Below are 21618 nucleotides of genomic sequence, written 5' to 3' on the forward strand. Positions count from 1 at the left end.
TTGCCTTCGGCTAATCGGCTCTCAACTCAGTATGTCATTGAATTCTGTTAATTGTTTAACACCGGCCTGTAATTTTTACTTGTTAATCTGTGCGGGCTGTGCTTGCAGATGTAAGGACCTATTCGGCTATTCCAATTTCATAATAGACCTAAACTAAATTATAAAGAATTGAATTAATACATTTAAGTTCTCAGGAGACATGCGTACCACGTATGGTGCTGATTTGAAATTATTGTAATCATATCAATTTAATAACAAAAGTATGAACATTACAATTTAAAGCTTTTACATTCAAGAAATACACATCCAGGCATTAGATCTTTAATGAACCTAGTAACCTCAAACCTGCAGCTAAAACTGAATTTGATCTACAAACCACCATAATATGGAACACCCGTCGCAGGCAACCAACTATCTCCCGATAAGAAATTGGAGACAGTAAAATTAACAGCATCCGTAGCATTAATCACGTGATAACCTTCCCACGTAACCCTGTTGCTGGTATCGGATCCTGGACCTCTGTTGTTGTATTCAGCATAATATGAGGTATTCAATGCAAAATCTCCGGACCATATGCTCCAACCAGCAGGCTCAATCAAGCTATCCATAAACGATTGCATATAAACCGCTCTTGAATACAGCTTCCAAGGCCGTCCCAGATACGTAGCAGTTGAGCCCAAATTCTCTGCTTCTGTAATAGTACAATTCTGGATGGAGGTCCCGGTGTTTTGGTTGATATCTGTTCTGCCTTGTGCGGTTATGGCATTGAATTGGCCTTCCATTGGTAGCCGCGGATAAATGTTACAGTTTTGGAGAACAACTGCGGCGTTGCCAAATATGAAATCTACAGTTCCGTAAATATCACATTCTCTGTAAAACTGTCTTAACGAATGAGTGTACAAGGTGTCTTGATAAGCTTCGAAACTGCATCGATAAAATGCAGATAAGTCTGCACCACTTCGAACCGCCACAGCTTGATGATTGATGGCTCCTGCTGTGTTTCGAAATGTCATGTTTACTGCAACAAATCCTTGTCCTACAACAACTGGAACAAACACAGGAAGAATAGCAGAGTCAATGTCTAAATACTTGAAGGAATTATACAATACCTTAAGTTAAATTCAATCTAATAATATGGTTGAAGTATAACATAAGATCCATTTGGGACCTTTCTCTGACACCTTAAGATTTTAGATGGACTAGTTCTCAACATTATATCAGAGCTCTGGTTTGTCAGAGGTCAACCCAAAAAGGGGGCCTTCCTCTGACATTTCAAAATTTTAGATGGACTGTTTCTCAACAAATAACAAGACATTAATAAAAACAAGAGACAAACTTACTTAGTGTTCCAGTGTTAAATGTAGACCACCCATCAGTGACGCTACGATTGCCTGTTACTATAGTCTGATTGATTCCATCTCCGATCATCATAATATACTTTTTCGTTTTAGTTATATTAAGATATTCTTCATAAACACCTGCTGCTATGCGTATCACGAAATACCCTTTAGTTCCATCAGTGTTATTCGGAGCTAGAGCGACAGCATCATTGATAGTACTGAAATTCCCACTTCCATTAGGGTTCACAAAAACCATCTGACTCACCTTGACATTGTCTCCCCCTGGATAAAGCTTCAAACCTCCACTAGACGTCGGAGGCTTTTTCTCAGCCAAAATTCGGCCTTCAACCAGATTTTCAACCCATCCCTTCTTGAAAATTGCAAGTGCTACACTATACATCATGCTCCCATTAGATAGTGGAGGCACAATAACACTCTCTAGACCCGAAGGTAAGGCCACGGCCTCAAGTCCCCCTAGACAAGTTTGTACATCAGTTATCACCGCGCTAAGAAATGTCAACAAATCTCTGCCTTTCAGCTTCTCAACGCTATCCGTCTGACGGATGGCTCCGAGGGTTTCTGACAAGAAATCCATGTTCAGGTTGCAGAGATTCTGGCAGTCCTCAAGAGCCTGAATCACATTTTTAGATAATGCAGATCTTTGGCCGAGATAAGTGTTGATTACTGACAGAACATTCTGTGTCATCGATAAGGATTGCTGAACTGAAAATCGGCCTTGATCATTTACGGATGCATCGTTATCTGGCAGAACAGCTTTACAGAATTTCGGAAAAGGAGTGTTGTTGCAGATGGTATCTTTTGATGCAGCAGATGTGGTAGAAGAGAAGAAAAAAAGAATGAAAAAGAAAGACAAGAACAAATTGGCTGAATGAGTAGTAGCCATTACAATGGAGCTAGTGCTTCTTTGTGTGTGAAAAGTATGGTGCCACAGTGCGTGTATTTATACGTTGTTTGATTATTAGATGAAACAAGGTCAAACAATTCTCTCAACATACAGTTGGGCAGACGTGCTATAAATATTAGCGGGGACAACACCAAACTATATTATGTACGACACTTCTTACACCAGCATTCGTTTATGTAGATATGACTAGTTCTTTGCAGTAATGCAGAGAAGTAAGACCTGATCGGATTTGTTTAAGCTTCGCACATTCTGTTCGTTATACCCGACACTTGATTACAAGGTTGTTTAATTGGTTCGGTGAATGTTTTAGCAATTAAGTAGGTGTGATTGAGCACGTTTGGAGGAAGAAAAGAAAACAAAATGTCTCCCGAATGCATAAGTAAAAATATATTTATGTCGGAGGTTTTAGATTCTTGTTTAAAACAAAGAAAAAGAGGTGCAGCAATGCATCGAAATACAGAATCTAAACTTACATTTCCACCAAATAATTTTTAGGCGGGATGCAATAATGGCTAGTAATATTTGTTTTTTATTATCAACTTACAATCCGCGACATTCAAAATCAAAATCAGATACAATCTCTAAAAAATTTCGGAAGACAATATTGTTTTTCATAAATTTTTTCCCTCTAATCTTCTTGTCTTCGATTACAATTAGTATTATCAAGAAAGTTATAAGAAGATAATGAAAATTGATAACTAATCATCTTAAAAAGAATATATTCGAGGAGAAACAAGGGGTGTCTTCAAGATAAAGTGATGAAAGAAACTCGGTATTAATTTGTATCTAGTCGATATTGATATAATTAATTTGCTAAACCAGCTGAGAATTTTACGCCAGTAGCCGGCAGCCATGCCCTCCCGTCGATAAAACGTCCTACAGTAAAAAAGCTAGCAGTAGAAGGATCCGTAATCTTATGATAACCGGGCCACGGAACCCGTCCAGACAGCGACCCACCCGGCCCATAATTTTTATATTCCCCATACCACAACGTACCCAAAGCAAAGTCCCCATACCATTCTAGCCACCCTCTGGGCTGGACCTGTGCTGTCATAAAAGTATTCATGAAAACAGTCCTGGAATACTGCTTCCATGGTCTTCCCAAGTAGGTGGGCTTGGTCGCATAAACATAACTATCTTGGATCGAGAAGCCCGTGCTCTGGTTCGGGCTTTTCCGGCCTTGGGCTGTGATGGTGACCTTTTGGAGTGGTAATGGTTCCCTTGTGAAAATCTTGCAGTTTTGGAGGACTGCAGCACCGTTGCCGAAGATGAAGTCTATGGTGCCGTAAATGCTGCATTCACGGAAGAATTGGCGGAGAGAGTGAGCGTAGAGTGTGTCTTGATAGCCTTCCATGCTGCACCTGTAGAATGCAGATTGATCAGAGTCGACACGGAGGGCGACAGCTTGGAAGTTTTGGGGGCCGGCTGTGTTTCGGAATGTAATGTCTCTTGCTATGAATCCTTTTCCAGATACAGCTGCAAGGCAAAATTAAGAAATGAATGAGACGGAGGAAGTATTAATTACCAATTGTAGTTGTTTTAGAATAGAAAATGTTAAAAAATAATAGGACAGACACAATTAATGTTGTAATTCGAGTCGAGTTTCGATTCGAGCCTAATTCGAGTCAAGTTTAATGGAGTCGATCGTTTGCCTAATTGAGTCTATATCTCTATCTGCTTGAACTCGACTCGTTTAATTCACGAGTCGAGTCGAGTTGCCGGTTTTAATGAGTCGTGCGAGCCGGTTCGTATATACTTTCACGCTTAATCAAACCCTATACCTCAATCTATACCTCTACCCGAACTTGATTCGTTTAATTTCCCGAGTCGAGTCGAGACGGCTCGTTTTACTAAACGAGTTAGAACCTTTGTCCGAATTCGACTCGTTTAAGGAGTCGAGTCGAGCTTAGTTAAACGAGTTCGAGCCGGGTGATCAGCTCGCGAGCCGCCTAATTCGAATTATATACATACAACTCTAGACGAATTACTCCTAAAAAAAGAAACGAATGGGACATAAGAAGTATTAATTACCAACAGTAGCTGTTCGGAATGTAGTCCAACCCTGCATGAAATTCCTATTACCGGTTATGATGGTGGCTCCAATTCCATCCCCTACAAGCATAATATTGGTCTTTTTCTTCTTCATATCAATATTCTCCCTATAAACCCCTCTCTTCACATATATCACAAACCTCCTCTTACTATAACTCGGCGCTTCATAAATCGCTTGCGAAATCGATCTGTAATGCCCCGTGCCATCCGCAGCCACCACGAAATCAACATGCATTCCATTCTGCCCCGAAAGCACAAGTTCTCTGTCACCATCAGTAATCCACTTCGGAAAATCCATGTCAACGTTATACGATGTAACATTTCTACCAGGCCTAAAAGGTGTGCTGTGTAACTGAACATACAAACCTAGAACATTACTAATAAGCTGCGTGACTTGCGTTAGACTCCCCTTGATAAAACCGACCAGATGTCGATCCGTGCCTTCGAATCCTTCGAGGCACGTGTCTTGGTTACTCAAGGCAGCGCTGAGCCACGCCTTCATGTTACCTTCGTAGTGCTTGTTTCCGGAGCCAGCTCGGATGCTCTTCATTTCCAGCAAAGACCATGATAGTTCCGAGACCGAAAAATCGAGTAATTCTTTGCAGTCTTGTATTGCAATTTGCTCGCGGGAGCTCACGGATAAAGTGTGGAATTTGGTGACCGTTTCAATGGCTCGCCGCGTCTCGTCGAGTGTGGTTTCGAGGGCGGCTTTGAGGATGGAGTTACGGTTTTGATGTTTTGTGTGGGGATTAATCTTGGATCGGACACTGGAGAGGCAGGAAGTGTGGTTTTTGATGTTCATGCAAGCTTGATCAATCAAGGCCTGCATGGCTGGGTTTTCGTGGTTCTCTGAAACTGGAGCATGAGAGAGGACTGTATGGCAGGGTAAAATAAGAATCAGAAGAAGAAATACATTCATTGTTTTTCTTGTTTGTAAAAATGACAAGTGGTAACAATTAATCTTACACAAAAGATATATTTCATATATGTAGAAACCGGGGAGGGTATTGATTGTTAATAAAGAAAGGGTTGTCTTTTGTAGATTATATGCTTTTTCTCATGAAAAAGCTCAAGTTAAGCTTCCTTGCATGTAGTTGCACAAAACATTCTTTTGCTTGGAAGTTGCTTTTACTTCATTCCGATCGATAAGTATAACTATATGTTCATATCGAACAATATTAATGTTTTTTCAATTTTTTTTCTGAATAAAAATTTGACATTTAAATTAATTAGAAAACATTATTGAACTATACTTTATAAGAGACTCAAAATGCGTGCAAACAGTGAACGTAAACAACCTGCTGAGATGGAGGGAGTCGCAATTAATGATCCGAAAAATGTAAGCTATATCAAAAATTGTTTTCAAATTTTTTCTCGACCGACAATGTTTGATTGGTTACACTCATATTAATAATAATGATATAAATCTTCAATTTAAATTAAACATTTATTTGTCACGTTATTTGAAAAAACCACTTAAACATAATTTAATATGTAACATTTCTCTGATGATTTATACCAAAACAAAATAAGCATTGTCAAATATAAAGTTGAAGCTTAAGGCTGAAGATCGAGCATGATCTCCATCTTTATAAAAGTGTGAGTACTCATGTATCACATCTTTTCATTTCTAAATTATAACCCCGCAATATTTTATGAGTATCAACTTTTGGTGCTATTAATAAACAGCTCACAGTCTCATATACCACCTCGTTGGCATGTACAGAAGTGCTAGATCTCTAACATGGATGTCATCAGGACAGTAAATTAATTTGTCATAATGGTTTGAAACTCGCTTGAAAATATGATACACGATCAATTTGATAATATTTTATGTGATATGAAATTGACAAAATGGTGGGGAAATATTTTGGGAGTCAAATTGACTTTCAAATAATCTCCTCAAACAGAATTTTAAAACGTTTATTAGAATACACATATTTATTTGTTATTGAAGATAAAATTTGAACATAAAATGTGCGAGTAAATCCCAAGAGTGTGGCTGAAGTTTAGACCAATTTGCAAATTTGTGGTCGAACTTTAAACATTACAAAAGCGTGGTTAGAGCATCTCCAACCATTGAGAGCCCTTGGTTAAAAGGTGAATTGGCATACCTAAAATAAAAAAATTTAGCCAACAGTGCGAAAAACTCAACTCCAACCATGCTCAGCTGTTGTCTATAAATTTAGCCAACCTCCTATGGATGGCTAAATTTGTCGAACCTCTACAGGTCTGTAAGAAATCTATAGAAAAATTGCACATCATTTATTACTATACTGAACTGATATATTCTATTTTAACAATATAAAATATTAATAACATACTCTTTTTAAATTATAACCAACTAATATAGCCAATACCATTGAAGCAAAATGTTTTACGGGTTCAGCAAATTTTACATAATATCTTACAGGTTCAATTTAGCCAACGATTATAACCAACGCCGTTGGAGATGCTCTTAGAGTTCGACTCCGCTTTTTACAACTTTGGTTCCCGTCAAATGCCCTCTGACGGAGCTAACAGACTTGAGAGTAATTCTGAATTATTATTATTATTATTATTATTATTATTATTATTATTATTATCATTATTATTATTATTATTATTATTATTATTATTTATTATTTTATGGAATTATTATCAGTCCCCTTTTCTTCACCAATTTCACTATCAGTGGTTCTTTTTGCTTAATATCCCGATGAACAGTCTCCACCGCGACACCACCTCTCTCTCCCCCTTCACTGCTCTCTCTACCCCCTCCACTACTCTCTCTCGCTTACTCACTTTCTCTCCCCGACCTGCAACCCTACACACACAACGAGAAATGCAATTATTGTATCATATCAAGCAGAAGACGGATGAGGACGCGGAAGAGGTGGCAATAACTGGTGAGCTTAATTGATTAACCTCTACCAAAGCAAACGGAAATATCGCCAGCATAACCATCACAGCATCCCTGATTTATTATATTAATTTATGTAATTAAGTGTTATTGTGATTTTTGGTGGTTGTGCGGGATTGCTAGCTGCCCGTGGTGGCCGGAGTTCGGTAGAAGTGGAGGTCGAAAGTATTAACAGGGGAAAATATTATGATGCTGAAGCATGTAAGAGTATGAAGTTCATGATGTATGATTCGAAGAAAAAAGCTAGAAAGAGAAGTTGAGGTAGCAGCAGCGGTGGAGAGAAAAGTAGGGCTCAGTAGAGGGAGAGGGAGAGACTACCTATTAATTTTCTGTTTTTACATAACTACCCCTTCAATTTATATTTTTTAAGTGAGTTAACGGACGAAAACTAATGAACTTAATGGGAGCCAAAGTTTTAAAAGGCGGAGGCAAACTCCAGCCATGTTTTTGTCATTTTTAAAGTGCAGCCACAAATTTGTTAATTGGTGTAAACTTTAGCCAAACTCTTAGAATTTACTCTAAAATGTGCTCATAAATTGAATATATTTGATGCTTATTCCATCAAGTCCATTTATATATAGGTATACTTTTAATTGTAAGGACGGCATTGTTAAGTTGTTCTTACTTGGGTGAAATAGAATGCGTTGAGAATGAATGATTTTGTATTCTAAGAAAATTCAATTATTGTTATTATTTTAACTAAAATTTTAAAATTCTAACTCGGGGAAGAATTGCTCATTCCATTTTGACATCATATATTCTTATAATCTTTATCGCACGAACTTTAAACTCATTCATATTTATTCAGCATTATATCATATTTTCTTTGATAAAATTTTATATAACTTTTTATTCAATTTTCTCCTCGTTTCATTTCATGAACACAATTAGGGTTAAAATGGGGCGGGTTCGGGGCGGGGACTTCATTTCCCAGCCCCGCCCTATATAATTTTTTCCTGCCACGTCCCCGTCCCATTCCCCGCGGGGATATATTTTTAATCCCAATCCCCGTCCCACTGGGGATTTAATATAATTTCGTCCGCCCTACCCGGCCCCGCCCGGCTCCACTACTATATGTAATAATACGTTTTTAAATAATTAACTTAAAAATTAGTAAATTTTTCTTCAAAATTTAATAAAAATATACGATATGTGTATATTAAAAGTATAACACTAAAATAATACATGCATATCAGATTGAAGTAATGTCTACTAGTTGTAAAGTTATACTTTTGTGTATTATAAAATAATAATATTAAATATATTATATTAAATAGAGAATAAGAGAGCTGAGATTAACCTCATTTAAGATAGTTACTTATATAAACATTAGCAAATATCGTTGAGTATAGATAATTTATTTTTGTTAACCCACCTCCTGTCGAAGTGATGAAGTCGGATGTCGAGAACAGAGACGTGTCACTACATTCCGTAAATGACGTGCCACACCCTGGAAATGACGTTGAGCAGCGAACCAACTTAGAGATGGTTGCATTATAAAATCGTAATATACATTATTATAGCTACATGTGGAATACTTTCTCTGTCCCATTTAATTGTATACGTTTCTTTTCAACTGCTCGACACGCATTTCAATGCTCTTATAAAATATAATTCTGTAACTTATTTTTGATATTTTTTTTTCTGAATAAAAATATAACATCCAAACTTTAATTCAGAAAAAAAAAATTTTAAAAATAAATTACACAACTACATTTTACAGGAACATTAAAGTCCGTGCCGCGTCCCCATCCCCCAATGTATACAACTCAAGGGGACGGAGGGAGTAACTCACAAGCAAAGAAAGTGCAGGCAAAACCATCAAAAGTTGATTCAAAAATCCTTCATTAAAACCAAGTAAATAATAATTTCTGGATGTTGCTCTTGAAAGTTTCGTCCTCATCGCTTGTTTATTGTTATCAAGGGACAAGGATGGAGCGCAAGGTTATACTGAAACTATATTTCTTATAAAAAAGTTAATTGCTCCCTTGCTAGTCCTGTGTTTTTAAAACGTCCAATGTGAAGTCGTTTAAGCACATCCTTATATGTAGTTAATCTCATATACACTTTTCTCTATTAAATATAATAAATATATAATATTAAATATTATTCATTATTTATATTAGATATATGTGGGGCGGGAATTCCCGCAGGAATTAAACATATACCATACTCCCCATATTTTGGCGGGCGGGGGCAGAAAATTATTCCTCGTCACTACCCCATTCTCCAGATTAACGGACACATCTGCTTCATTCGAGGCGGGTTCTCCATTTTCCCCGTCCTATTTTTAACCCTAAACACAATGGTCTTGGACAATTATTTGTCGAAATTTGTACATCAATGTTTGTCGTCCGATGTCGCTGCGGGTTTGTTAGAAGCTGGGGGCATTGACGAAAAAATATGACGAAAGTTCTTTAAACACGTGGTAATTGTATTCTAATACTATTTTTATCAGCAGGTAATCTTAAAGCATGAACATGATGTTAACTTCCAGAAGAGATTTTATTAATTTATTACTCCCTCCGTCCCCCTGAGTAGTATACATTGGGGGACGGGGACGCGACACGGACTTTAATGCTCCTGTAAATTGTAGTTGTGTAATTTATTTTTAAATTTTTTTTTTTCTGAATTAAAGTTTGGATGTTATATTTTTATTCAGAAAAAGAAAATCTCAAAAATAAGTTACGGAACTATATTTTATAAGAGCATTGAAATGCGTGTCTAACAGTTGAAAAGAAACGTATACAATTAAATGGGACAGAGGGAAGAGGGAGTACTAAAATGTGGCAAGAACAAATGACTAGTCTAAATCTATGGTCCTGTCCGTGTGTGCGCCTATTCCACTAACACTAGACCAAGAAATTTTCATATAAAAATGTTAACGAAGATTCTTTTAAACAACCCATGCATCCCTTTAAATTAAAGTAATGATTTATATATCTTTAAATTAAAATAAGCTGTTTATATTCAATTTTGACCATTATGAGTCGTTTGGTAATCTGTTTCCGCGTATTATCGTGATTATAAAATGAGATGAACCACACTGTCAGCTTCATTCATCATCATAAGCGCGCTGTGACAAAGACATTCTTGGAAAGCATTTTTTCAGGTTCGGAAAGTCGGAAAGTAATTGAGAGAGAGAGAGGGAGAGAGAGAGAGAGAGACTGAGAGAGAGATGAGTAGTAATTTAAGTTTTAACATGTTACCGGAAGATTGTGTTTCGAGCATTATATCTTTCACCTCTCCGACAGATGCATGCAAGCCGGTCTCTTCTTTCTTTAGATTAGCTGCCGGATCTGATCTCGTATGGAAAAGATTTTTACCGTCTGATTATCTAAGCATTGTTGAGGATTCAGTCGTTCCCTTGCACTTCTCCTCCCTAAAAGAGTTGTTTTTCAGGCTTTGTGAGACGACAATTATAGACGGTGGTCGAAAAGTAAGCAATCCCCTCCATCTTGTATCTGCGTGATTCATTAATTTTTAACTTCTTCTCGTCTTCCTCACTCTAGTACTTTTAGTTTCAGGATTTTTTATATTAATGTCATACAAGATATATACTACTGAAGAAGCACGTTGCAATAGTATATAACGCTTGTTTGTTTAAGGAAAGCAGAAGTTGCTTCTGTTTTCTTTTACCTCTTTGTTTAAATTAGTAGAAACATTTAAGGTGAGAATGATAGTTTTTCTCTCGAAACTTCTACTTATTTTCTAAACATCTTATTAACTTATTTATTTCTCACTTTTAATCCATATCTTTATTTTAAAAAGTCATTTTTTTTAAATTTACCCAAACGGTCTCGTCTCATATATAGTATTCTAATGGATTGTCCTGCATGCAGAGTTTTTCTCTGGACAAACTATCTGGCAGCAAGTCTTACATAATCTCGGCACGAGAACTATCCATTTTCGGCAGCAATGATCCAACGCTTTGGAGTTGGAAATCGAACCCTAATTCAAGGTTAGTAATTATTTATAGCATCTTCTTAACTGTGTTCAACGATTATTTCCGTTAAAACGTGTTCTCCGTAGCGTGCAACGATGGAGATATTAGATATATATGCTAGACCATTGTCTATACATAATTCTAATTATCTGAATGCATTGAGTTAAATGTATAGTTAATTAGTTACGATGAAAACTTCATTTTACATGCACAGGTTTGCGGAGGTGGCTGAGCTTAAAACAATATCTGATCTAAAAATATATGGTAGGATAAACACTGAAATGTTATCTCAGAATACCAAATATGGTGCCTACATTATTATAAAAATACCTAGTGGTGCATATGGTCTTGATGCAATACCATCAGAGCTATCTATCAAAGTGGGTGATGATCATAAAGTTGCACGCACCGCATATCTTAGGCACAACATTGATGGCAAGAAAGTACAAATGCTGCATCTACTGTATGGGAACCGCCTAGAAATGCTGAAAAAGAGGGTGGTTCAAGGTGAAGAATGTTCTGTCCAGGAGCGGAAAGATGGATGGTTGGAAATCGAATTGGGAGAATTTTACAGTGGTGATCACGGAAATGAGGAAGTGAAGATGAGTTTGGTGGAGGTGAAGGGTCGTCAACTCAAAGGAGGACTTATTGTTGAAGGCATTGAAGTGAGACCTAAACATTAGCAGAGCCATGATGTCATAGTTATTCCCGTCCCTTTTTAATTGTCACCAAATTTGTGCCGATTAAATTGACCAAGTCTGAAATTTATTAATATTTTATCAAGTGAAAAAATAAAAAAATATATGTCACTGAAAAGAATTTTTAATCTACTTTAAGATGTAATTTTCAGTTTTTTAAAATAATAAAAGAGTGACTTATAATCATTTATAGTAAATTTATACTAAAAAGGGACGGAGAAAATACATCTTTAATCATTTATAGTAAATTTATAAATCTACAACTTTTTACAAGAACGGGGAGTTATGTACACCTTACCGGTGCTAAAACTCTCACTAATGTTTATAAATTAAACAAATTTTAAAAATTTGAAGAAAATATAGCACACTTTCATTTAAACTCTCGAGATTTGTATTCAACAAGCTAATATCATGAAATTATGTAATGTTAGTTAGCTGGTTATGTCGATAATAAATCACTATTTTTAATAAAAATAAAATAAAATATGAAATTGTATATTTTTTAAGTCGGAATTATGTGTACAATACTAAACTCTTATCTGATATTTTGGACACGCTTCATTTTTGACCATCGACTTCATTATTGTTTAGTAGTATCGTTGTATTGTTCATGAAATTATTTATAACAATCAGTTCTTTAGTTCTTTGTTAATTTTCTTGTATTTTTGACACATTCTTAAATTATAGACTTGTTTTTAATCCTCTAACACATTCATATTTTGATATTAACAAAATTTTATATAATGATTCTTGCCAAGGATAATTGGGTCACATCGGATCAGATATTGCTATACCGGTCCTGATCCCCAAATCCAAACCCAATCTCCATCGGGGATTAATTTTCGTTCCCCATCTCCGACCCGATCGGGATTCGGGAATACTACTTGCGGTGATTCGGGGATTTTAATTTAAACTAAAATGTATATTTAAATTCATAATTAGGATTAGTTTTTAACATGTCTAATTAACACTTAATTATTTTACTTTAAACAGATTTTCAATGATTTAGTTATGATCTTTTTTAATTTTAAAATTTATATTAATAGAAAAATCTCCGAATTCCCACATCATTTGGTGCGGGAATCGGATCGGGATGAGATTAATGCCCATCTCTAATTTTTTTTACAAACGCGAGAGGAAAATTTATATTTAAATTGATTAATTCTTACGTATAAGATGAGTTTTTTGTGAATATTACAAAAGCAGGGACTGTATCATAAAAGTGGACGATCTAAATGCACAAATCGGTAATAGTGAGTAAAACCCTAGAAAAAGAGTATACTGATACACTCACAAACTCTTACATCGGCGGCTAAATCTATCTAATCTCCACTCCGTCAGGCAAAGGTAACAATTCTCTCCGTGAATACAAACAAACACACACACACACACACACATCTGTATCTAAATTCTCTAATCGCTCTCTGCTATTATATAGGCTAATTGAGCTTGAGCTTGAAGAAAGGTACTATTACACTCTCCTTCTCTTTTTTAATTCTAATCTGTGTATATGTTGCTTTGTGCATAATCGATTCTTTGCATCAATTCGATTTTCTGGAAATTTGTTTTACAATTCATGTTTTCGAAGATTTATAGCTCAGTTGAGTCGCATATGTTAATTTTTAGTCCACAGAATTCGGTTTGGAAATCGTTCATTTTTTTTCCAATTCGTTTTTTTAATTTACCTAGTTTTTGCAAGTTGGTATTATAAGCTAATATGGATCGTAAGTTTGGGGTTTTGCTCATTTTCCTATATATAGGGACCGAGAAATGTTGAATATTTGGCATCTTCTTTTCGTTCGTGTTTACCTCTACTATGGAACATTTTATATGATGATCTATTGATCTTATATGTTGGCGTGTGAAATGATTTCGACAGGCTTATTGTTGGAGATATATGGCGAATTTTGCTAAGCCGGAGAATGCTCTTAAGAGAGCTGAGGGTAAGATGCAACTTTTTTATTTCTTACATTAGTTTAGCGGGGTTTGAATATATTTATGTTTTTGATTGTGGCATTAGTGTATTGGGTTGTTATAATGATTTTTGGTATTTGACCATGCAGAGCTGATTAATGTGGGTCAGAAGCAAGATGCTTTACAGTCTCTTCACGATCTGATTACTTCGAAGAGGTATAGGGCATGGCAGAAGACACATGAGAAGATTATGTTCAAGTATATTGAGCTTTGTGTGGACATGAGAAGAGGCAGGTTTGCAAAGGATGGGCTGATTCAGTACCGGATAATATGTCAACAAGTAAATGTTAGTTCACTGGAGGAGGTCATAAAACACTTCATGGACCTGTCTACTAAGAGAGCTGAAGCAGCTCGTAGTCAGGCACAAGCCCTGGAAGAAGCTCTTGATGTAGATGACCTGGAAGCTGATAATAGACCTGAAGATCTTATGTTGAGTTATGTCAGCGGCGAAAAAGGGAAGGACCGATCTGATCGTGAGCTTGTCACCCCGTGGTTTAAGTTTTTGTGGGAGACCTATAGAACAGTTCTTGAAATACTGAGGAACAACTCCAAGTTAATGGCGCTCTATGCGGTAAAACTTCCCCGATCATATCTTCCCCTCAGAACTGGAGGCAAATTTTCTGATTCTGTTTTTTTAATAATACAGAACAGCTTATAATTTATATTGGCGGCGGCAAAAATTACTATAAAATGCTCATCTATAAATTTGAGTTTAAAAAGGGATGGCGTGTTGTTTTGCTAATTTTTAGCTTTCTGCATTTCACTAGCATGGACAATAATATGTGACTTGATATGCTCATAGAGGATCTATATACCTATTGCGTTACAGAATGATTTGATGTCTTGCAAGTATCTGATTAAAGACTGATTTAATGCCTTTTATCTTTTATTAAGTAGATCGTACAAGGAGTTCTCTCAGGCCTCAGCGGCTGAATACTAGTACTACTCACCACCTTGGCTAATGTCATATGATTAGCACATATCCTTTTAGTTAGTATCTTTATGTTGGTTAAAAGGTACAGATTGTTTATCTAAGTGGGAAAAAGTTACACCTGGTCAATCACCTTACAACTGATCTAAAGGGTGTTGCAAATTATAACGCGTCCACTTGATATATAAGAGAGGTTGCAGGTTCGAGTTTGTGGAATGGGAGAGGTCAGAGATGTAGTACTGTAATTTATTATCTATTTGGTCGTTCACTGTTGCATTTTGTTTCGAGAGGTTCCTTTTAAATATATTATGTCAAGCCTGTAATCATGTTGTATGTTTGAAAAACACGAACTCTTCATCTCGCCATGATTAAGCAAGCTATAGAAAAAGTGAAGCTCTACGGAGAAAGTAGATTGTTCACAGATAGCTCGTAGATGCTGAAGATAACATACTTTATTCAAGAATAACTAAACCATACTCTTGCTGTCTATGTTCCTCAGAACCTTTGTTGTTTTTTTAGAGGATAAAATTTAGTGCAAATAACAAATATTGGTCAATTAGTTTAATTATGTGCCTGCTCTGTGAATCCACTTGCCATATCCGGACTTTGGAAGTGCTGCAGAGTGCCTTACAACTAGTATTTGGTTAACTTGCCTTTTTAATGCCAAAATCACTTCTATACTGTAAAAAAGACGCTGTACTCTAATAATCTCTATATCTAGTTTTTTTTTTTGTTTGGGGGTGGGGGGGTGGGGGGGGTGGGGATATTGGTGTTGTACCAAAATGACAAGAAATGCTGATTGTGTGGTCATTGGTAATCCTACATTTGTGTTAAAACCTCAAGCTCAATGTGTATTTTTATGATAAAAAGAACTACTTGCCTTAAAACTTCAGGATTGAAACCTATTTTAACATCATATATTTAACACCGTATAAGTCCTATATGTTTTTTACTATTCTGAAAACTTAGCACCAGTGGTTCTAGCTAAGATCTGATTCCAGTAAATTGGAATATTTCTTGGGAGAAAATATGTGCATCTGCATTTGTTGCTATGTGATTTGGAGTGGAGGAAATGATATTTTGGGTTAATCTTTATACTGGCTATTGTCTAAATAGAATAGGAAACAAGTGATTATAACATACTACTCTGGTTATATATATCTTATTAACAAAAATCTGCTGGTTCAGATTTCAAGTTGGTGTATACTGATTAAATTGGTAAAGTGTATTGCCTATTCTAACTGACGGTGTTGGCTGAATTCTCCACCTTATTGTGACCGAGTTTTTTTAGTAGAATACATTAAGGTTGTTTAATCTAAACATGCAGATGTTTATTTGTCTGAGCTCTCCTAAATATTAATAATATTTTTCAGGATACTGCACACCGTGCTTTCCAGTTCTGTAAGCAATACAAACGAACAACAGAGTTCCGTAGGCTGTGTGAGATCATCAGAAATCATCTCGCTAATCTTAACAAATATAGAGACCAGAGGGACCGGCCTGATCTTTCTGCACCTGAAAGCATCCAATTCTATCTTGATACAAGATTTGAGCAGTTAAAAATTGCCACCGAACTTGAACTTTGGCAGGTTTGTAAGTTTTTATTCTAAAGAATCTTATCGCTGCATGTATTAATGTGTTTGTATGTGATGCTTTATCATAAGATAGAGAATGTTCCTTGATTGTAATTTTTTCTGCAGGAAGCTTTTCGTTCTGTTGAGGATATTTATGGGTTTACATGCTTGGTGAAGAAAATGCCCAAGACGTCCTGGATGGCTGTATATTATGCTAAACTAACAGAGATATTTTGGATCTCAACTAGTCATCTTTATCATGCATATGCATGGTTTAAACTTTTTCAACTTCAGAAAAGTTTTAATAAGAACCTCAATCAGAAGGACTTGCAGCTAATAGCATCCTCCGTTCTGTTAGCTGCACTGTCAATCCCCCCCTATGACCACACGCATAGGGCGTCTCATGTGGAACTTGAACATGAGAAAGAGCGGAATTTGAGGATGTCTAATCTTATTGGTTTCAATCTTGACACCAAGATTGAGGGTAGAGACATGGTATTTTCACTAGCTCTTTGGGTCTCAGCATCCTAGAATCTATATTACAATTGACTTCTAATTTTTTTCTCTTTTCCACAGCTCTCCCGATCAGCACTTCTTGCAGATCTGGTAAGTATGCTGTGAATGCCATTTCATGTCATGTACAAATCTAAATATGTAATTATATCATGTCTGACATCTCCAAATCAAAATGTACAAGTACATATCCGTAACGTAAGTGTGTATATCATGCTTATGCGGGTAATAAAACACTAATGGTGTATGCCTTATGGAGATGGTCGATAGTATTATTTCCCAGCATGTACAACTCTGTATGTTACTTATATTCTTTGTGAGACCATTACTGCTTTTGCAATCAACGGTCATCTGATTATTAGATCCTGTTATGGATGGGTGCACTTTTCTGGTGTTTTATTTACTGAAATCAGGTGCATGATTGCTTTTTTGTTCTGAATTAATCTTTCCGAACACTTTCTTCTGTAGATTTCAAAAGGTGTGATGACGTATGTTACCCAAGAAGTAAAAGATCTTTATCATCTCTTGGAACATGAATTTCTGCCTCTAGATCTGGCATCGAAAGTTCAACCTTTGTTGGAAAAAATTTCGACAGTTGGGGGTAAGATTTCATCAGCCTCTTCTGTACCAGAAGTACAGCTTTCTCAGTATGTTCCTGCGTTGAAAAAGCTAGCCACTTTGAGATTGCTACAGCAGGTAAATTTTTGTCATTTGCTGGCTGTTATTATCTAGTCTTAGTAATACATTAGTGCTTGTACAAATTAAAAATCCAGAGAAGTATGCTGGCTCTATTTAATTTAGTATTTTTTTTAATTCAGGTGTCTCATGTTTACCAAACAATGAGAACTGAGAGTTTAGCCAAGATGATCCCCTTTTTCAGTTTTTCTGCTGTGGAGAAACTCTCTGTAGACGCTGTCAAACATAATTTTGTTGCAATGAAAATCGACCATATGAAGGGCGCTGTTATATTTAGCACTTTGGTAAGTCATGTACATTAACCTATCTATAGGTAGTCATGTCTAATATAGTAATATGTACATTAACCTATCTTTCTCTCATATGCAGATACTTGAAACTACTTTTTAAAACCTCCTTACCTGAGAACCAAGAATGCCACCAACATTCAACATATTAGACATGTTAAATCACAATTACCTGTGTGTGTGTGTACCCTATTCGGGCAACACTTAACAATTTACTTTAATCTTTGCCAATACCCTATTGAAGTGAAAGCCATAGGGAAATTAGGAACAGATTTTTATGAAATATTAAACTACTTGATATATGAGATTATACAATACCTTATTTTGGAAACAACAAACTGTTAATAAAAATGACTATTAAAGTAACGATCCAACATGTATTAAATCTTAGTGGTTCTCACGATTCTCATTTGAGCTAGACCCCTTATACATACTATTGAATTTCTTGACACGAGCTACCTGTCAATGCATCTCTTTACAAGTGCTTCTCATTTTTGGTTAGGTAATAGCTACCAATTACCATTTGTTTTTTTATTGAAAGGAGCTATCATTAGTTATCTTACGGTTCACTTGAGACTTATTTTTTGCATTATATAATTGTTACCTATAATTTGGGAATCAATACAACACAAATCACTGTGTAGTAGATTAATATTGCTTTCATCCGAGTCCCCAACTTTCTGCTTATAGTTTCTCTTTGGAGCAAGCCATTGCACTTTCTTATGTAAAAATTCTGCATTTCACATTTTATTTTATTGTTAATAATCTTTTATCTTCCATCTCATACAACTAGGATCTTTGGTTGCTATGGTACTATATCCTTACATTGTTTCTAGTTAGTCTATGCTAGCTTACATCATTGGGAATACTGGTCCCATGTTACTGATAGTATTTATCTTTCAGGGCCTTGAATCTGATGGTCTGCATGATCACCTGAGCTTATTTGCTGAATCTTTAACTAAATCAAGGGCAATGATGTACCCTTCTGAAAGGAAGATATCAAAATTAGGTGAAATGTTGCCTAGTTTAGCTGAGGTTGTTGATAAGGAACATAAAAGGCTTCTTGCTCGGAAGTCAGTTATAGAGAAAAGAAAGGAAGAACAAGAACGCCATCTTCTGGAACTGGTATCTTAAATAAGATGTTTTGACATTTCTTATTTTTTTTTAATTTGAATATTATTATTTGTGGGAATTAGGATCAGTAATATGCTCTTCTTCTTTTTTGGTAGGAACGGGAGGAAGAAACAAAAAGGCTTAAGTTGCAGAAAATAACTGAAGAAGCAGAGCAGAAAAGGCTTGCATCTGAATATGAGCAGAGGAAAAACCAACGAATCTTAAGGGAAATAGAAGAGCGGGAGCTTGAAGAAGCACAAGCATTGCTTCAAGAGGCCGAAAAGCGTAGTAAAAAGAAGGGAAAGAAGCCACTCATAGATGGAGTAAGTTAAACTTATATTCAACTTTCAAAAGAATCAGAGCCAATATTGACATTTTATCTTGTTAGATGCCAAAATTGACATTTACTTGTGTAATCAGGAAAAAGTGACAAAGCAATCATTGATGGAGTTGGCTCTTAATGAACAAATAAGAGAAAAGCAAGAAATGGAGAAAAGATTGCAAAAACTTGGTAAAACAATGGACTACTTGGAAAGGGCAAAAAGAGAAGAGGCTGCCCCGTTGATCGAAGCAGCATTTCAACGTCGCTTGTCAGAAGAAAAGGTGCTTCATGAACATGAACAACAGGTATTATGTATTAATTTTATATGTTGTTGGCAGAAATAAATTTTAAGATCGGCAAACTTATGTTCTTCCAGAGGAATCCTACCTCATAATCTTGATGCTTAAAAGCTTGCTGGAACACTAAGTATGGTTTATTGTTTTTTGATATCTATCTTAAACTGACATGGCTGTCACACTGATAAATATAACAACTATGTATACTATCGTATTATTAGTTCTTTATTTGGTGGGAAGAATGATTAGGTAATAACCTAAGAGTTCCTTTTACTTGCTAACTTGTGTTCCATGTACTACTTTTTAGCAAGAGATAGAGCTAAGCAGGCAGCGTCATGATGGAGACCTTAAGGAAAAGAATAGACTGCTGAGGATATCGGAGAATAAGGTAGGTACTCGTCAACATTGTGTATGGCCTAATTAGTTAGTTTCTGACTTCTAGTATGTGTTTCCCAACCAGGCAGAATCAAGTTCTTATCTTCTATATGTTTTAGTGATTATATTTCCTAGGAATTTAGTGCCATCCAATATATATACTGGGGATGGTTTGTCTACTTCTGTTGGTATGAAGAAAATGTCATATTTCCTTTTATGGTTTTTTTTTTCTGCAGACACAATTCCAGAATAAAGTTGTAAAAGGTAGGCAAGTTGAGTATGAGAGGTTGAGAGTTGAAAGAGATGCAAGGATTAATGAAATTCTTCGGGCACGGAAGCAGGAGAGAGAAAGTAAAAGAAAAATGTTGTTCTATTTGAGCGTTGAGGAGGCGAGGCTGAAGAAGCTGCAGGAAGAGGAGGAAGCTCGCAAGCTTATAGGTACTTCCTTTTACCAGACTATTTATGCAATATTTTGGAAAAGTATCTGTAGCATGTTTGACAAGTATGTTTAATTATACTCTGGAGGTCAATATGGGATACTACCTCAAAATGTCCACAAGAATAGTGCAAATGCATTCTGTAAAAGGACACTCTTTGTAGTGGAAGTGGTCGCTGCAGGAGCCCTTATTGTTGAACTGCTCTCTCCGACACATGCTATCTTATCCTGTACCCTGTATTGATTATGATACATTGACCCGGGAAAATATTTAATCTCTGTTGTCTTCTATGACATACTTTATGCAGAGGCTGAGAGACTCAAGAAAGAGGAAGCTGAGAAGAGGGCAAGGTTGGATAGAATTGCTGAGATCCAGAGGCAAAGGGAGCAAGAAATTGAAGAAAGGAGGAAAGCAAGTGAAGGACTTTCCAGGCCTTCTGAACTCTCTGGTGGATCTCGTCCATTGGAGGCACCACCCGCCCCAACAGCAGCACCTGCTGCTGCCGCTGCTGCACCAACTCCAGGAAAATATGTGCCTAGGTTCCGTCGAGCTGAAGGGCAGGCTCCCCCTCCGGAACCTGACCGGTGGGGCAGCGGCAGACAAGATGATCGGACACTGCCGCCTCCTGGGGGCGACAGGTGGCGTGGTGGTGGTCAAAGACAATCTTGGGGAGCATCCAGGATCCCTCCAAGGGGTGGCTAATTCTGTACCCAACAGGCGGTGAAATATAATTCTTTGTGAAATAGTGAGTGGATTCGGAACTTGATGAAAGTGCTTAAGATTTTGGTTTTATTGTTTCTCAAATCGAGTTTTCATGATATCTAGACCTGGACGCGCTAAACATTGGTACTAAGATATGTGATGAAGTTTTGGGCAATAAAGTTCTTCATTTGGACAGCTGATTGACTTTGAGTAGAAGATTTTATGAGTTTTTCCGCAGGGATGATCACTCTTTCACTTGCTTAGATGTTGTAGCCTCGTATTTAAACATTTTGTGATTGAACTCAATAAAACGAATAATGTTAATTTTGCTAAATAATAGCCACCTGGCTGCTTTGTGGATGCACATAAATTATGCTACAGATCCGTGTAGGATAAAGGAGGATAAAGATTTGCTTGCAAGTGTCCACCACGGCGCCACCTATACTCGAACTTTATAAGTTTTTTTTTTCTTTCTAAAGAATGAGGAAAGTTTGTAAGAAGCTGAAAAGCATTAGTAGATTTTAGAATGTGGGTT

The 21618-nt window shown here is 36.5% G+C and overlaps 4 protein-coding genes across 4 annotated transcripts; 2 read left to right on the top strand and 2 right to left on the bottom strand.

Annotated features, from left to right (window-relative positions):
* Positions 1–334: 334 nt before the first annotated feature.
* LOC108225444 (probable pectinesterase/pectinesterase inhibitor 20) lies at positions 335–2458 on the bottom strand. Its single transcript, XM_017400299.2, has 2 exons — positions 1341–2458; positions 335–1045 (listed from the first exon to the last, which is right to left on the bottom strand). The coding sequence occupies exons 1-2, from the start codon at positions 2242–2244 to the stop codon at positions 369–371; spliced, it is 1581 nt and encodes a 526-aa protein (XP_017255788.1). The 5' UTR covers positions 2245–2458; the 3' UTR covers positions 335–368.
* Positions 2459–2935: 477 nt separating this feature from the next.
* LOC108225443 (putative pectinesterase/pectinesterase inhibitor 22) lies at positions 2936–6811 on the bottom strand. The gene is made up of 2 exons (XM_017400298.2): positions 4297–6811; positions 2936–3741 (listed from the first exon to the last, which is right to left on the bottom strand). The coding sequence occupies exons 1-2, from the start codon at positions 5234–5236 to the stop codon at positions 3071–3073; spliced, it is 1611 nt and encodes a 536-aa protein (XP_017255787.1). The 5' UTR covers positions 5237–6811; the 3' UTR covers positions 2936–3070.
* Positions 6812–10271: 3460 nt separating this feature from the next.
* LOC108226695 (F-box protein PP2-B15) lies at positions 10272–11939 on the top strand. The gene is made up of 3 exons (XM_017401691.2): positions 10272–10658; positions 11062–11180; positions 11380–11939. The coding sequence occupies exons 1-3, from the start codon at positions 10398–10400 to the stop codon at positions 11846–11848; spliced, it is 849 nt and encodes a 282-aa protein (XP_017257180.1). The 5' UTR covers positions 10272–10397; the 3' UTR covers positions 11849–11939.
* A 1103-nt stretch (positions 11940–13042) lies between these two features.
* On the top strand, positions 13043–21278 carry LOC108227523 (eukaryotic translation initiation factor 3 subunit A). The gene is made up of 15 exons (XM_017402711.2): positions 13043–13210; positions 13302–13328; positions 13743–13806; positions 13927–14408; positions 16142–16357; positions 16469–16837; positions 16919–16948; positions 17324–17551; positions 17674–17835; positions 18742–18963; positions 19068–19274; positions 19372–19578; positions 19877–19957; positions 20181–20382; positions 20689–21278. Exons 3-15 carry the CDS (start codon positions 13761–13763, stop codon positions 21081–21083), a joined length of 2847 nt encoding a protein of 948 aa, XP_017258200.2. The 5' UTR covers positions 13043–13210; positions 13302–13328; positions 13743–13760; the 3' UTR covers positions 21084–21278.
* Positions 21279–21618: the final 340 nt, after the last annotated feature.

Source organism: Daucus carota, chromosome 6 (assembly GCF_001625215.2).
Source record: "Daucus carota subsp. sativus chromosome 6, DH1 v3.0, whole genome shotgun sequence".
NCBI classification, from domain to species: Eukaryota; Viridiplantae; Streptophyta; class Magnoliopsida; order Apiales; family Apiaceae; genus Daucus; species Daucus carota.

What these genes read in the sequence shown, in the direction of transcription:
- LOC108225444 (XM_017400299.2), bottom strand. Translation starts at nt 2,244, where the DNA reads ATGGCTACTACTCATTCAGCCAATTTGTTCTTGTCTTTCTTTTTCATT. An exon ending in ATTTAACACTGGAACACTAA is followed by an intron (nt 1,046 to 1,340) that starts GTAAGTTTGTCT and finishes TGTTTGTTCCAG; the next exon opens with TTGTTGTAGGACAAGGATTT.
- LOC108225443 (XM_017400298.2), bottom strand. Translation starts at nt 5,236, where the DNA reads ATGAATGTATTTCTTCTTCTGATTCTTATTTTACCCTGCCATACAGTC. An exon ending in ATTCCGAACAGCTACTGTTG is followed by an intron (nt 3,742 to 4,296) that starts GTAATTAATACT and finishes TTTGCCTTGCAG; the next exon opens with CTGTATCTGGAAAAGGATTC.
- LOC108226695 (XM_017401691.2), top strand. Translation starts at nt 10,398, where the DNA reads ATGAGTAGTAATTTAAGTTTTAACATGTTACCGGAAGATTGTGTTTCG. An exon ending in TTATAGACGGTGGTCGAAAA is followed by an intron (nt 10,659 to 11,061) that starts GTAAGCAATCCC and finishes TCCTGCATGCAG; the next exon opens with AGTTTTTCTCTGGACAAACT. An exon ending in AAATCGAACCCTAATTCAAG is followed by an intron (nt 11,181 to 11,379) that starts GTTAGTAATTAT and finishes TTACATGCACAG; the next exon opens with GTTTGCGGAGGTGGCTGAGC.
- LOC108227523 (XM_017402711.2), top strand. Translation starts at nt 13,761, where the DNA reads ATGGCGAATTTTGCTAAGCCGGAGAATGCTCTTAAGAGAGCTGAGG. An exon ending in CCGAACTTGAACTTTGGCAG is followed by an intron (nt 16,358 to 16,468) that starts GTTTGTAAGTTT and finishes TTTTTTCTGCAG; the next exon opens with GAAGCTTTTCGTTCTGTTGA. An exon ending in CAGCACTTCTTGCAGATCTG is followed by an intron (nt 16,949 to 17,323) that starts GTAAGTATGCTG and finishes TTTCTTCTGTAG; the next exon opens with ATTTCAAAAGGTGTGATGAC.